Below are 14280 nucleotides of genomic sequence, written 5' to 3' on the forward strand. Positions count from 1 at the left end.
GAGGGATTGCTATTTGTGTGGCAGATTTTTGTTTTTTATGATAGAGATATGAGGCAAAGTTTTTTGCATTATAAGGTAGAAATAAAAAAAAAAGGTAAGGATTGACACTGGCAGAGGTCCTAAGATTGTACATACACAAACATATTTTTCTGCCAATGTTTTTCCATATTTCAATTTACAAGCTTCAGAGATAAATTAAAAAGATCCTGTTGAATTTATTCTATGAGCTTGTTAGTCTTAGTATTGTTTTATAAAATATTAATTTTGTACACTGAGCATTTGTAACTGTGCCGAAGGGGGAGTTTTATTGACATAACCAATGTTGAATATTTTTATAACAAAATGATCTGATATTTCTAATCCCTTCCAATGAATTGATGATTCTTCAAATGCCCCTGCAGGAAAAGGGTAATTTGTTCTCCCAAATTGATTCTGAAAAAAATAAATTTCTGAAAAAATTAATACAGTGAAGTCTCAGATATAAAGCCATCTCACAATGAAGGCCCCTTGAAAGAAAATTCTTTGTCTCCAGTATATTTAAATCCTGTAAAGTATCTAATTATATTATATGAATACCTGGAAAAAAAAATCCAAAACTCCAGTCTGGTTCCCAGGAGAATAAGCTGTTTCCATGGTAACTCCCTCTTGTACACATTCTGTTTGCTCGTGTAGAAAAAGCACTTCATTGATGTAGTGGTGCATCTTCTCATTGGTCATGTTGACACAAAGCTATGCGGGGGAGAAAGAAAAACAATTCACAAGGTAATTATGGCCATGCAGATCCACTCGTTCTATGACCATTTCAGATGGGCGACATATTGACTCAAGAATGTTCCACACCAATTAATCTATTGAGATAAAGCACTACAGTATTGCTTGAGAAGTCAAAGAGAAGAGTTTCACCTGATACTGTTGACTTCATTTGGTCTGATTATTCAACTTAAAGTGAGTATGTTAAAAACAAGAAGTATAATTACAACATTAACTCACAAAGTTGGTGTTTAAAATATAGTTGAGTAAAAAACATTTCCAAAAGGAAATTATATCTGGGCTTTGTCAACAACTAAGGATAAATGGTGGGTTTACCATGAAAGCCCAGGAACAAAAGAAACATGTACTGCCACCTCACTTGTGTTATATATCCATGATGACAAGAAAATGTGGGTTTCTTTCAGAAAGAATAACTGCTTTACTCATTCTGTTGTAGAAATTTTTTTATCAGAAAAATTTTTATAATCCTCCAACTGTCGACTTTTTTCTTCCCATCCGGAAACAAATATGTTATTTCTTAATCTTAAAAATTATCCTTAAATACTAAAAATCAATAAAACACCCCAAACTTAACAAAAATGAAGTCTTACCTCCTCTGTAGGCTACCCTCTTGCTTTGTTGCTCTTTTTTCCAACAAGAAAACCTCAAAGGAGTTGTCTTTCCCTATCATCTCAAATTATTCTCCTCTCCACTGTTGAAGCCACTCCAATAAACTTTTGCCCCCTCCCCAGTGTTCCCACAAGAATGACTTTGGTGGGAGTCACCAATGACATCTAGTGTTCACCTCGTGGTGTTCATTTTCCTTGACCTCCCTGCACTATCTCACGGTGATTCCTCCGCTTTCCTGGAAAGCTGCCTCCACTGTCTTCCAGGACACCATGTGCTTGTGGCCTCCTGCCTCACGGGCCTCTCCACCTACACCCACGTCCTTCATGAGTTCATTCTGTCTCCCAGACCATGTGTGAGTGAGCCACTATATTACACCCGGTAAAATCCATGGTGAAACCTCCAAAGGTGAAAACCGACAAATCGCTTAGAACTATTTAGAATTCAGTAACTTACTGAAAATAGTTAAAGATGAATCATTTATATAAGTCAAAATTACGGATAAAAAGCTTTTCAAAGAAAACCATATCACACCTGCAATAGAAACAATATCTAGGATTATGTGTAATATGAAAGTGTTATAGTTAGACAATGAAAATGCCAAAGATTTTGTAAATCACATGGACTGAAATAGTCACTGGAGAAAAGAGGGACCACCCTAGGTTTCTCTTCTGCACATATCCAAATTCTTCTCCATGTCTGCTGTCCTTAAAACACCTGTTAAGTGGGAGCTCTTCCTAGATATTCCTGTCCTTCTACTGGGAGCTCATGGTTTCTCTCTTGGACATATAAGAGCACCCCTTATGTTCCAGCTTCCAATCAGCAGGCCAAGCCACTTTTGTAAATGACCAACACCAGGAATGCCTCAGTTCTCCATAGAGGTGCCGCTGCCTGCACATCAAGGGTGGGGCTGTTCATGATTGAAGAACAATGTGTACAATGAAAGAGCCATTTTCTCATAGATCCAGCTATGTGGGGGGATGGGAGTTGATGGGATTCTACAGAAATGAAGTCTCAGAGGGAAAGGTTTCAGGGAAGAAAGAAACTTATCAGTGCAGGGCACTGGCCAGCACACAGAGGTTGTCCTGGGACCGATGGTGTAATGTCAGGTTCCATTCTTTACTTCTCACCAGGACCAGAGCTGTGTGAGTGGACACATCTCAAATGTCTTCAGAAAAGGTGACATAGTGACAGGACTGTGGGCACGTGGCTACCTTGAACAAAGCAAGACTGGAGAGCTGAAAAGGCAGAGGCTCAGATGACCCGATCCAGTCAAGTTATTTCAATGATGCATGTACATAGATATTTTGTTATTAATGCAATAGATGGAGAATAATTGATAGAGAAGTATGCCAAATGACATGCTTAAATAATAACTATATTCAAAATAAGATCTGAATACCCTATCTGGACAAAGAAATACAAAAGCAATTCTTATTAGCTCCAGATCAGAAAATGATGGTCTGGGACTACTGCCCTATCTCCCATAGTTGGTTTTGTATTTCTGACTTCACAGTTAAAAAAAAAAAAAAAGATTTTGTAAATCTGGTGATAAAACAAATGTCTTAAGACTGAAAAAGCTTTCCTATTGCATTCTATTGCAAAATAAGATCTAAGTTAAAACTAAAATAAGAACTCTGCCACATTGCTGCTGTCTTGGAAATTAACTTTAAAACCTAAAGAACTAGAGACAATTCATTTAAACTTAGAATCATTTCTTCACCTCATCTCCTTCCTCCTGCTACTCCAGCCACAGTGGCTGGGATTTCTTGAATTTTCTTTCCTCTATCCAATTCGGCCAGCAGTTGTTAGAACGTCTCCTCTCTGCCTCTTGACAACCAGAATTCATGAGATAGAGGCAAAATTGGAAGTTCTGTATATTTAAACTAAAAGTTTCTTAGACAAACCCTCACTTTCACTCATGTATTCTCTGAATATAAAAATATTATGACCTCCATCACTTCAGGTGACAATACATTTGTAGGACATTTAACTTGCCTTTAAATGTAGGACATTTAACTTGCCTGCTGGTTGTTATGGCAAAAACAACCTGAATATGGACACAGACTGGTAAGGTCGGCACATGACAGCCGGCAAACAAAGAGATGGAACTCACTATTTAAATATCATACAAAAAGCTATTTCCTTTCTCGCAACTGTTACAGCCTAGCTTCACATTCATCCGCTTGCTTTGTTCTGTCAAAACTAAGTGAGACTGGCTGACCAAGATCCCTGCTTTTCTTACTCTCCAGAGTATACATTTCTGGAAGTGATTCTGGAAAGACAAACCCTTTCCCCAAAACAGTGTCGACTCTGTTCATAGGAGCAGCCCCACCAGGAAAGTAGCGCATTTACTTGTGGCTCTCATTTCATCATAAACAACAAACAGAAATGTCTGAAAATTGTTGTTGGGGAAGAAAAATGGAAATATTAAAAATTATTTCGCTTTGTTTAAAAAAATCGTATTTTGAGATGGTCCCCCAATCTACCCAGTTGTTATACTCCTTTAGTCCCTAAGTAATTTTGTTACCAAAGATGAATTAATGTTACAAAAGACTGTTAAAATTTGGAGTGAAATATTTACGGTAAATGAACAGAAAATGAATGACTCCATTATGAAATGAAACTGCTGGAAAATACTCTCTTTAATTATATGATACACACAACTGTCATTTTTCAAAAATTTTGATGTTAAAAATACATTAAATCATTTAAGAAAACATAAATACACGTTCTATATGTTAGCCGTCCGAGCTTCTACGGAAGAAGTGGTTTTAAAGTGGTTATGGAGAGTGCACCTAAATGGAATGTATTTTAGGAAATGGATTGCGCAGGAGATAAAGGTGAGAGCCATGAAAAATAAGGAGATGTCTGATACTCTGTAACGTCTGATATGTTACTGTCAGTTACTATGTTACAGTCTAATGAAGCATTCCAAAATGAGAATACCCGTGGCTGATTCTCTAGTGTACAAGAAATACCCGAAACACAGGACATAGATCTCTCCCCTCAGTTTGAGAGTCTCTCACTGAAGGTACTTAGATGTGGATGTTCCAAACGCACTGAACAGAATTTTCTTAGCATTTCACATTCACGATAGATGGCAGGACTGTTGTTGCAAAAATTACTTTCCATGACAACCTGCCCGCTTCCTCTTGCCCTTGAGCATCTCAGAGCTGAGAATCTCCCTATACCCGTGGCTGGTCTGACCAACTTAGGCTTTTTTATAATACAGACATACAATTCAATTGTTACTGTTTAATATTTTATTGAACTGAGCCTTGGCTTCGCTGAACGGATCCACTGTTTCAGGGGAAATGGAGGCACCAAGTGGGAATGTGGTCAAAGCCACAGCAAAATTAGAAAGAGCTGGAGGGGGTCAGAGTACATCCCTCCCCCTCTTTTTCCCCTAGGAAGGCCTAAAGTAATCTGCCAAACTTTGGCTAACAGGAAATGGATCTGGCCTGTGCTTCTGGATACAATTCGATTTCTTACTCTCCTGGTCAAGATGATTTGTAAAACATCCGGCTTCTCTACTAAGCCTTGACATTTTATGCTGCAACACTGGATGGCATTTTGTGACATCGGGTGATCAGAACCTTGTATTGTACATCATGTTCTTTATATTTGGAGGGGGAAAAAAATAAGTCATTTATTAAAATCCCATAGGGAAAATTCCAGCTTGATGGGTAAAACTGAGTAGGCTGGGGAGTAGTTTTTGACTTGCAGCCTTTGTTACACTGGTGCTGTCTGAGACTGAAATGTTTTTGTGTTTCTTTTTTTCTTTTTTTTCTTTTTTTTTTAAAGATTTTTTATTTATTTATTTGACAGACAGAGATCACAAGTAGGCAGAGAAGCAGGCAGAGGGAGAGGAGGAAGCAGGCTCCCCGCTGAGCAGAGAGCCTGATGTGGGGCTCGATCCCAGGACCCTGGGATCATGACCTGAGCCGAAGGCAGAGGCTTTAACCCACTGAGCCACCCAGGCGCCCCTGTTTTTGTGTTTCTAACAGAGAAAACCAATGCTGGGTGAGAAAGGAAATCACTGGGAGCATATACAGTTCAAAGTAGAATGGTTTCCAAATTCATGTTGAAGTAACATGTACATTACAATTTTCTACGAAAACAGTTTGCCTTTCCTGTTTTATATTGTTTACAGCACCCACTGTTTGACCCAAAGTCAAAATCTACAAAGGGCACTGCAGCATGAACTTTGAAACTGCCAGTAAACGTGGCTAATATGAAAACATCAGGGTATGTCAGATGTCTAGCTGAAAATGGGGGGAAAAAAATGGATCCCATCAACAAAACGATGGCCCCATTCATGGCCAGAACCTACTTACTTATTCCTGATACGGCTTCACTGGTGTGTTGCAGATGCATATGTGAGTGTATATTAAATGCAATGAGAAAAAGATACAGGGAGGCATGTTTCCAGGCAAATTAGTTTACATATCTAGAAGCATCGATCTGCATTGAAAACTGAGAATATGATTGTCTTCACTGCAAAGCAACCATTTTTACTTTTTGACATCGTCCATCAGAATCCTAACCGGGTGGCACTGAATCTCTGGGGATTCCTCCGAGCGGCCTGGATGCAAGAGAAGGTGAGGATTCACAGATGAAAATGAGGTAGTACTAAGTATTGCTTAATTAGCACGCACCCTTCTCTGATGCAAATACATGCTTCGTACATTAAGTGCTGTTGCTAACTGGTTTAATAATAAAAATGATGCACCCCTTGGAAACCCTCTTTAGTAACAGAACATTATTGCTTATCCAGATGGTCTATCATTTGTATTAATGACAAACTTAATTTCTTGAGTAAATTTTCACCAACTGTTCTCCCTTTATTTTTATTACTCAGTGAAATATCTCTGAAGCAAAAATATAATAGAGCATGACATTTACATCAGAGAATTAAAGTAGGAGGTTAATGAAAGCCGACTCCAGGTGAAAGCAGAACCCCAGGCGTTAGACGGCGATTACCTCGGAGCTCTTACAGGATGCTGATGTCTCAGCCTGACCCCAAACCAATCAAGCCAGAGTGAGGCCCAGACACTGATACAGTTTAAAAGCTTTCCAAGTGATTTTAATATGTAGACATGGTGAGCACACCAAAGCATAGCACAGAGCTATACACAATCCATTAAGTGATTTGTTTCTCAATGAATACCGATACGTATATATAACGCACTAATGGAATATTGTTAGATTGTGCAGGAATGATGTCAGATTTCAGACAGTCTGTATTTTCTGCATGTGTTTAGCAGAACATTAATTCAATGAGATCTCAGTTGATACTGCCTAAAAAAATGAATAAACAAACAAACAAACAAACAAAAAACCCACACTAAATCAGAAACCCACTGGAGAAACACTGAAGTGAGCTAAGTTAATGGGCTTCTCTGCAGGACTTCTCAGGGCCTTTCCTGTGCTGACAATCCTGTGAATCTCCACCTTACTTTTTCAAAGCCTGCCTCGGGGCTCGCCAGATTGCTCTATGTTCTTTCCCCAACAAATCAATCATTCCCAATTTTGACACATTATCTATAAAACAGCAGGTGCAGGGGCTGGTGAGGGAATGGCACCTCTCTGATTTGTTTCAGCTTTTAAATCCTCTAATTTATTTTGCCTTCTTTGAATGTCCTGTTACGGCAGAGGCCCTTCTTCTCCCTGTCCTTGTTTGGGGAGGCCTATTTAATTTCTCTCAGCGCCATCTGTCTCGACCTGATGGAGGGGCTATAGTTCCTCTGCCCGCACTCCGATGTCATGTGCAAGCAGAGGCTTAGGGCACTGCGTAGACCCTGCACCGGGCCTCTTCCCCGCCCCGGGAGCCTCGGTCAGCAGGTAGCCACCAAGCGCCCACCCACGCCAGCCCCCCTGCTGCTGCTTTGGTGTTTTCTCCGGATTCGTTTGGTTTTCACCCTTTCTCGTCTCCCTGCCCTCCCCTTCTCTTTGGTGGATTTTTTCCTAAACAAATCGCACGTCCTTGCAAACTTCTTTCCAAACATCCTCTGGGTTCCCTTCGAAATTTCCAAATCAAACCTGCAGAACAGGTTTTAAGCAAATATAGTTCTATCACAGGCATAACAACATTGTTTCTATTCAGGGGCACCTGGGTGGGTCCTTCAGCGAAGCAGTGGGCTCTCGGTTTCAGGTCAGGAGCTCAGGGGTGTGGGATCGTCCCCCAGTTGGGCCCGGCCCTCTGCGGCCCGCAAGGAGTCTCTTTCAGATTGTTTCCCTCCCTCTGCTCATCCCCCTGCTAACACTCGCAATAAATAAATCAATCTTTAAACAAGAATTGTTTTTATTCAGGCAAAAAACACTTTCTCAACATTTCCTTACTGACAGTCTTATTTAGAGCAACGCAGGCTCATTAAATAAATCCAACATTCCATTGGGCCTGATTCATGCTTGCATTCTCCTCTAATAAGGAGTAATCACTACTCTGGGATTTAAGGGATTGACTGAAGGGATCAGCCAACAAGAAACCCCACTGGCTAAGTTATTGCCATATTCTGTATCATAATCTACAAGTATCAGAACTGGAAACTACAAATGAAAAAGAAAGTATTTTTAGCTATTTTGCATGATACATTGTCCATAAAACATGTCCTCCCATTTATAGAGAAGCCATGCCCAGGTGTTGGAAACAACTTCTGGCCCAAATTCTCGTGTTTTAAAGCTTCGAAAACTCTACTTTCCAACAAAAAATAAGTGTGTGTGTGTTCAGCTTAATCAATATGCTTTCTCTTCTCACATTCACTTGTTAATGGAGGCCTAAAACCAATAATTAATATATAAATTCTACTGAAATATCTGTTCTTTGTAAAATAGTTTTCATTACCCGGGATTAGATGCGAAGCTAAGACGGCTGAATAACTAGGCTCTTCAGGATGATGCTCTCGAGGTGGCAGAGAGAGGGACACAGCAAGCACGCAGAGGGCTGGCCTTGGGGCCCGGCAGACGTGCATCCATGTTCCCTGCTTGGCCGGCCAAGCCTTCCCCAGAGGGTTGCCGTGGGAGTCGGAGATCAGCCAGAAAACGCATCTGGGCCATAGTGGGGGCTCAAGCGCTTCTAACCATTATTGATTATTAGCAGAAAACTACATGAATTCTATTTCTGGCCAGCACATTTGCGCTTTCGATCTGTGCAGTCACTACGTAAGTGTAGGCTTTTCCTAGGTTAGTCATCACTATAAGAATTCAATCTGTTCCTGTCTGAAGTGACCCGAAGTACATTTTGGGATCCATTCTTTCTTCTTTTGATGTCCTGTAACATTTCCTTTTAATCATTCTGCTATTCTGTAATAAGGATAAACCTGCTTTCTCTAATTTTATTTATACTTAGTAAAAAGATTTGCTGAAAAACTCCACGATGGGGAAAAAAATGATGTCAAATAAAATTTATTAAGTTATTTATTTCTACATTTAATAGAATAAATAATGCTGTGTCCTAAGAGAAATACAAACAAATACCACCATGGGCAGGCAGCAGTTTGGAAAATGTATAGTAATAATCCACATTTACGTCTAGTTTCAAAGCACCTGCAGAACCGGAGAGAGACCACGTATCATCCTGAATTCAGAACCTCGTGCTAGGTCCTTCTGTGACTTACTTAAATTATCTGGGCCTTGCTTTCCTTAACACCAAAATGGTGACTTTTTTTTTTTTTAAAGTTATACAGTTTGGAGGGGAAAATGTCATTAAATGTACAGTTAAAATTGCTTTACCCTGCCTCATTTTAAAAAATTTCCTCAAAATTAGCTTTTCAAAAACTGTTACCCGAAGACTTTTTTTTTTACTTTTATCTTATATTTATGTATATATATGTATGTATGTATTTTTTAATAGGATCTACAGCCAATGGGAGGCTTGAACTCATCACCTTGAGATCGAGTTCCACACTGTACTAACTGAGCCTGCCGGGCACCCTACCCAAGAAGACTTCTAGGCATACTGTATTTTGGAACTAGAACCCAATATTACTGCAAGTACATTAAAATAGCAGCTCATTATTTAATTACTGGCTCTCTATAGCACCTGAGTACCCCACTAGCTAGTGTTCTGCTATGCAAAGAAACTAAATTTTCTCATGGAAATTTTTCTTAAACTTTGAGTTGGATATTTAATGTATGTACAATTTTGGAATCTAAACATGAGGTGACTTAACAAAATATTTTTGTTTGCATAGCTCAACTGATTGGGTGGTAAGCGGATCAACACTGAAAACTATTTTTTTTTTTTTAAGTAGGCTCCAAGCCTGGTGTGGAGCCCAATGAGGGGCTTGAACTCATGACCTTGAGAGCAACAGTTGGATGCTTAACCCACAGAGCCACCCAGGTACCCCAGATAAATATTGAAACCTAACAGTCGTCAGAACATTAATTATGATGAAAACAGCAGGGGTCATACCGGCCTGGAGCTAAAATGGCAACATTTTCCTCTTGAAGGCTTCCCCACCCTTCTCCCAAGGTGTCTGGTAGGATCGGTCCTCCTTCCATCTGCATCCTACAGACCACACCCCAAGGCCTATGCATTTCTTAGTGCCTGGAATGGGGGCCTGGAACTTCATACATATGCAAATTGTGTTTGTTGAATGAATGCACCATAGACTGCCCTGATGCAAATGAGCCAGAAAAGCACGTCCTTCCGGTACTGCTAATAAGACTCTCTGTCCCAGAGCAGAGACTGTAGCCCTCCATTTTCCCATCTGTAAAATGGGCTACTCTACATGAAGGGTGATGATTGATCTGTGTATCGTTTCCAGGATAGCAATTCCACAACTAAGAATTTTATGTTTTTTTTCTTTTTTTTTTTTGAGGTTGAGGTTGCCAAAATCTATGACCTCCTTTCATAAAATTTGAGACGTCAAGGTATCTGGCTTTTTCAGTGTTCAAACACTCAGCTCAAGCCTCACTGAATTACTGCTCATCTCCACTTTCCAGTAAATCTCACTTTTTAGAAAAGAGTTTGTAAGCAGGGAGACGTCTCAAATCCTTGACAGCCCTGCCCAAATCAGCTTAGGATGAAGCCTGGTTTGACGACAGATCATATATCACAAGTTTATCTTCTGCAACAGAAGCTTTAAGTGTGAACAAATGCAGTCTCTCTATTCTTACAGAAGGTTGTTGCTTTGCAATTTTACTAAACTCTGAGCTCCAAGCATTTCATTATACATAGCTGCATTTTATGTGTGCAGTGGGAAATTTAGGAAAATTATTGAATGTTAAATCATTAGTTTCCATGACTTTATCCTTTGTGTCTTTGGTCAAGATGTGTAGCACGTAGGGCTTTGCACCCCATTGGTTAGGTGTGGAAGTATTCCAGCATTTATTCAGATGGTATTTATGTAATCGCAAAATATTCTCAATTTACTTAAAATTGTATATTAAGGGCAGTTTTAAGCATATTCCACAGTGAACAATGTAATAAGCCCTCACCTGCCATCAACAAACCTCAAGAATTATCAGCTCATGGCCAATTCCGCTTTACTAACCTTCCTGCTCCCCTCAACACTGAACTCAGCTGAAGTAATTCTCAGGCGCGCATTGAAATATTGGCAAGTATTTTAACACAGTTCTCTAAGATAGGAGGACTTAGAAAACACATCCACAGTACCTTTGACTCCATAATTTCTATCAACAATAATTCCTTCACTTCATCAAATATCTAGATTTTTACCTTACATTGGTTCACTTGTAGATTTTGTACTTCAACAATTAAGGATCTACACAAAGTCCCTAATTTAACTGACTTCTCCATCTCTTAGAGTCTTTGAATCTATAGGCTACCCACCTTCTTGTACGTTTTTGCCCTTGTGTTTGCAGAGATAGGTCATTTGTCCTGAATGGTTTCCCATGCGCTGGGATTTGCAGAGAGCATCCTCATGGTTTCTTGCATCGTGTTCCTCTGTCCTCAGTCCCTATTACATAGTAGTTAGCTCAAGAAACTTCACTATATTCAGGTTTTCTCTCTTCCTTCCCTCCCTCTGCACCCTTCTTTCTTCCTTGGCAAGAACACTCACAAGCATCCTGTGAATGTCTCTGTTAGCCACGTTAGTAGTCACTGATACTCCCGCCTGGACTCTGTCCTTATCAAGAGTGGCAGGATGGAGCAGCCCTAAGTCTGCCCTCCATTTTTCAGTTGTTTGTTGAGGGACCGCCCCAAGCGACCCATGTGGTGGCTTAGGGAAGACGGGCAACTGCACACACTGAGCCCTTCTGTCTAAGCGTGTGACTTGTGGGAGCCCTCTGCACAGTCTCTCACTAGGCTGTCTACTTCGTTTTGACCAAGTCAGTCTGTCTTCACTCCCATCATGCCTCTAACATGCTATTTTTAAACTCTAGAGGAGTTACTGGTTTTGCGCGCTCAGGCCACATCCGGCTTCCCTCTCAAGTCCCCTCGTTATCCACCGTGATGTCTCATTCACTCTTCTCACTTTTCCAAATACACCATCGCATCTGGAGCGAGACATATGTTCACCCCTCTCTCCCATTTCCTGGTGCCTCAGATCACTCTCTCCTTTGTGGCATCATTGGCGCTGGGATGTGTAAGGGATACCCTGTCTCATTCACTATCTTTCCGCTTCCTGAGCACTACAAACTTGGAATTCGCCACCTGCTTGATGCCTGAGGCTCGGCTAGAGAGCTTCTCCCTGGATGCTTTAGGAGATATTTTTACAGAGCTAGAGACAAACTCTACGTGGTGAAGGAAACAAGGTTCATACAATGCAGGTACTATATAACAGAGAGTGAGCTGGTAATAATGTAAGTATTTAAATAATGAGGGTGGTAGAGTCACAGCCTTCCATATTGGACTTTGGGACTCCAATGACTTAGGATGACCACCCCCCCACTGAACCATTCAACTATATATAGTTTAGTAAAACTATATATATATTTATGTAGTTATATATTATATATTTTATTCTAAATATGGTCTTTATTATAGTATGTAAAATAAAGAAGTATTTTTTATTTCTCTATTTATTAAATTATTATAATATGTAAAATAGAGAAACAAATCATTAAAAGTCAATGAAAACAGGATTAGCATTTCTCTTAGCTGAAACGAATTCTCCTCTAAAGGTTCACAGAGTCCCATCTAATCTTTTTAGAGCTACCTGCGGACACTGAGGTTGGAGAAGCTGAGGTTTTGAAGTTCTTCTTCATATCTCTTTCCACTGTCCCTGTTCTAAACATTTTGTCAGGCTTCCTATGCAAGAACAGTTGAAATACATATGTTTATTCCTGAGCAAGGAAATCACTAGGAGATTCACTATGAAGACGTTTTCTTATGAACTCATTCTCGAGCTTTCAATTGAAACTGTATTTGTTAAGCTTCTACTGTATACAAAATGCTATACCAGACACAGCTCAACACTGCAGGAGTTACCATTCCAGCAAAGGGCAGACAGATCGGTCAAAAAGCTCAAAACAGAATAAAATAAATACTTATGAAGGCACGGATATTCTCCTGGGTTTGACCCAGAACACAGGATTGATTTGTTAAACATTTTGCTGAAAGTTTGCAGTGGAATATAAAATGAAGAGGTTCACATCGTATGAGCAAGTCAAGAATCTAAGATGCCACATTCATACCAAACCTCTGTGTAAGTTCACATGCAAATCTAGAAATTTGCTAAACCCACTGTAAGCTCAGATTGGGACTCATCACAGAGAAAATGATTTCATTCTTCTAAATGGCTCCTAGTTACCATTGTATACAACAGCCAAACCAACCTAAGAAAAAGGTACAGGTTTTTTTTTTTTTTTTTTACAATATCTTTTTTTTTTTATCATTTAAACCTAAGAATTGATCTTGAGATTTTACTCAGAAGCATCTAAAACTACCTTTTGGTATTTAATAGAGACTCATTCTTTAGATCTGAAAACATTCCTTGTTCTGTGCAATTCTCAGCATGGGAGAGTATATATTATTATGTATACAATTATATATACTATATATTATATATAATACATATTATATATAACTATATACATTATGTATGTGTATTACATACTATGTTATGTATAGTATATATTATTTGTGAGAGTATATAAATATATATTCTAAAATACATAATTCAAATATTTAGCCAAAAGAAAGAAGGAAGGCTATAGGTAATTATAGTAATTAATAAGGAAATAACAGACAGGTTTTGTCCATCCCAATCATCAGCTCAGGCTGGACAGATCAGGGAGTGGGGTGTGGAGCAGGTGTGGGAGCCTGGCTTTGGAGAGGCTGAGACAGGCCCCCACCGCACCGGCGGTTTCTACACGTCGCTTGCCAGGAGATGGACAAACCATGGAGTCTCATTAGGGACAGGAGAGCCTGTATGTTTCTATGCAACCATGTCAGAGATCAATACTGCTGGCCAGACCTTCAAGTTCTCGTGGGAGAGCTGCATCTCGGTCAAGGCTGGCAGACCCACGTCTCTTGGTACCATTTCACCAGTCGGGCCTCTAACCACCCTCTGCCTCTGTTCCCCACCAGTTTCCTTAGAGTAGGTGATGAATAAATAAAGCCACAGTCCTCCTGCTCCCACACGCCCACGGATACAGAAATCTGAAAGGAGCAGAACTCTGTGGTCCTCCTCGTCTGATTTCATAGCAGACTTTTCAAAAGTTTTGTAAAGAACATGATTCATGATGACTCACCCTGGATTAGGTGAGTCAACATGATTTAGGATTTACTCACAAGATGCTGCACCACTTTTAAGTAAAAAAAAAAAAAAAAAAAAAAAAAAAAAAAAGCTGAATTTTAGAAGGTTTTCAAGTGTCCTCATTTATAACAGCAGCAGTGGTTCTCCACTATTTCTCACACGTGGATGGGAGCTAAATGACACCGGACCCCTTAGGACAGACATCTTGTTGAATCCCACAACGCTGCAGCCCTCT

The 14280-nt window shown here is 39.8% G+C and overlaps 1 protein-coding gene and 1 long non-coding RNA gene across 6 annotated transcripts in view; one reads left to right on the plus strand and one right to left on the minus strand.

Annotated features, from left to right (window-relative positions):
- MYO16 (myosin XVI) overlaps positions 1–14280 on the minus strand; it is a 584648-nt gene that overhangs the window by 164474 nt on the left and 405894 nt on the right. For all 5 annotated transcript variants that reach the window (XM_032314881.1, XM_032314880.1, XM_032314879.1 and 2 more), the window contains exon 22: positions 577–729. In XM_032314881.1, the coding sequence (XP_032170772.1) occupies positions 577–729 (153 nt within the window). The remainder of the gene's footprint in view (positions 1–576; positions 730–14280) is intronic.
- Positions 659–9520, plus strand: LOC116574227. Its single transcript, XR_004279158.1, has 3 exons — positions 659–945; positions 5534–5981; positions 9233–9520. It is a non-coding gene; the product is annotated as an uncharacterized LOC116574227 (long non-coding RNA).

Source organism: Mustela erminea, chromosome 15, assembly GCF_009829155.1.
Source record: "Mustela erminea isolate mMusErm1 chromosome 15, mMusErm1.Pri, whole genome shotgun sequence".
Taxonomy (NCBI): domain Eukaryota; kingdom Metazoa; phylum Chordata; class Mammalia; order Carnivora; family Mustelidae; genus Mustela; species Mustela erminea.